Source organism: Priapulus caudatus, unplaced genomic scaffold (assembly GCF_000485595.1).
Source record: "Priapulus caudatus unplaced genomic scaffold, Priapulus_caudatus-5.0.1 Scaffold542, whole genome shotgun sequence".
NCBI lineage: Eukaryota > Metazoa > Priapulida > Priapulimorpha > Priapulimorphida > Priapulidae > Priapulus > Priapulus caudatus.
This window is the reverse complement of record NW_014577603.1, coordinates 32,609-35,091: the sequence shown is the minus strand read 5'-3', so window position 1 is coordinate 35,091 and position 2,483 is coordinate 32,609. Positions and strand designations below refer to the sequence as shown.

Genomic DNA, 2,483 nt, shown 5'->3' with positions numbered 1-2,483 from the left:
CTTAGAATACTTAGAATGTCTTAGAATACTTAGAGTAATAGGTGACGTTTATATGAGGATGCCGCTTCATTCTCGCGAGACCTTGCCCCTACAATTTGTTAATGGTAGCTTGCATGAAGTAAAAAGAGGCACTGTACATATCAAGAACCACTTACATATATATATGTACTTATTGCTAATATTACTTACACAACTGTGGGAGGTGCAATTTTGTCCATGATATCATTTACAAGGTAAAATTTTGTCACGACAGTGAAGACAGAGGCTGTGTTATTTTCTATTTTGTGTACCATTACAACACAAACTCGTGGTGATATTTATGCTAGAGTACTCTGACAGTAATAATATATTCACTATATAACGTATTTGTTTTTTTTATTTATTTAAGAGATAGTAATGTTAAAGGCATGTGGAGAACCCTGGAAATGAATCAATAAATCTTTGACTTACTCGTGGTAACTACATGTTACTGGTCGCTGCCTATATTCTGAGTGGAATTTAGTAAAAGAATATCCCAAATTCGTCACTATTTACGCCCATCTCGATGTGAATAAAATACGCAATTGATTGATAGTGGATTTAAACACAAGGCAAACATAATGCATGGCCACATGAGTAGCATTTTGGTCTTGTCTATTTAAAACGTCATTCTATACCCCGGTTAAATGGTGGTTTGCAGTTAGCTAATCCATTTTATTCACTTTGTGAAATTTACTGTGTATACAATGAACTAAGGTATAAATTCCAATAACTCACCTATCAAATACTATTTATAACATAAAATTATATATTGTCTTTGTATTTTTGGCAAAATTTACATGCACTTGTGTTTATGTTGTAGGGTCATATATGGTAGAAACAGACTAAGCATCGTGGATTCCTGATTGGGAAGCCTGCAGCTGAACTTAAGTACTGCTGAAAAGGTTACTCAACCTTATTACACAAAAATTAGTATAATGTCTCCATCTAGTGAGACGATAATGTACTTCAGGTGCACTTCGTGCTGCGAATGTTTTTTTACTCGATCAGCGTTTCTAAATCATGCCGAGAGAGTTCACTGTAAAGTACTGGTGTGTCAAGGTCATGACCCTGAGGAGAACACAGAGACTGACACTGTTGACAACATAGAAGCGCAGCCGCCTTCACAACGACTGAACATCGACTATGAAGCGGCAGCGTTGTTACAGCATCAAACAGCGGAGAACACGTGTTTTACAGAAGAAGAAGAAGAAGAAGAAGAAGAAGAAGTTCCACCTGTCATTCTGAAACTTGAAGTAATAGATGATGATCATACCTATAGTGAGAGTGCAGCAGGTACGTCTACGGGCGCAAACTATGAAGAGACCGTGACTGAATGCTATGAGCAGAGTGAATATCAAATTCAGGCGGATAACACCGACGAGGTAATCTTGGTTCTCAAACCCGGAACCGATGACACATATTTCGATCGGTGTCCGCAGTTCACGCCAGCTGCAGAGATGCAGAATCTTGTTGACAGCGAAGTGCCATATGACTGTGCCTCAACTTCTAGAGGCAATGATCTCCCTACGACGACGGCGCAAGAAATACGCCATCCCGAAGCTGCAACCGGCGACCATGACAATTTACGGCGGAAAATCACTGCGGCTGCTCGTCCGTCTACAAAGATGCGCGTCAGACCGCAGACGTGGGAATCGGAAAGCAGTGGTAGGCGCAATCTAGGGTTGTGCACGAGTGGTATGCTTGCATCGTCATCTTCTGGTTCTGATCGCAGACTCACGGTGCGAAGGCCGTGGAAACCAAAGGTAGCAACGGTGGAGAATCAGAACCGTGCGGTGGCATGCCCCTTCTGTCCGAAGGTTCTCAAATTCAAATACCTGATGAAACACATGCAAATTCACACGGGCGAAAAGCCGTACAAGTGCACACTGTGTTCGTCCGCATTCACACAGTATTCAAGCCTGGCATGTCATCGAAGAATTCACACGGGAGAGAAGCCATATGTGTGTAGGTGTGGGAGAGCGTTTAACGTCTCGAGTAATTTAAGGAGGCATCAACGACTTGCCTGCAAGCGACCTCAAGTTCCTCAAGAGATCGTTTTAATCTAGTATGTTTTCTGATCGATTTTAGTCATTTGCATGCATCCTTAATTTTCAAGCATTGTAATTAATATCTATGGAAAAAACAGAAATAACCAGTTTTCTGTGCCATTGGAATAGAAATGATTTAGGACCTACCTTTGTGTATTTTGTATTAGTATAATATATATTGTATTAGTATTGTGTATGTATTAATAGCATCTAAGCTACTATAAATAAACTACAAATATATGCAGAATAGTTCATTTGTCTGGTCAGTTTTGAGTTAGATGCATGTGTGCAAGATTTGTCAAAGGAAACAGAACATAGTCCGTACGTTTAACGAAAGTATACCTTACACTAGGACAGCATTAGGGTGGCGTATGCAGCAAGCTGACATGCCAAACAAAATTCGCAATAGTTGCA

The 2,483-nt window shown here is 40.2% G+C and overlaps 1 protein-coding gene across 8 annotated transcripts in view; it reads left to right on the top strand.

Moving 5' to 3' along the window:
• The window catches only part of LOC106811470 (zinc finger protein 681-like), a 25,651-nt gene extending 23,333 nt beyond the window's left edge, over positions 1 to 2,318 (top strand). For 5 of the 8 annotated variants that reach the window (XM_014815098.1, XM_014815099.1, XM_014815104.1 and 2 more), the window contains one exon: positions 1,158 to 2,318. In XM_014815098.1, the coding sequence (XP_014670584.1) occupies positions 1,158 to 2,087 (930 nt within the window). In that variant the 3' untranslated portion in view covers positions 2,088 to 2,318. Of the gene's footprint in view, positions 1 to 841 lie in introns of all 8 variants that reach the window. The other 3 variants (XM_014815108.1, XM_014815107.1, XM_014815109.1) reach the window with 2 other exon arrangements.
• Positions 2,319 to 2,483: the final 165 nt, after the last annotated feature.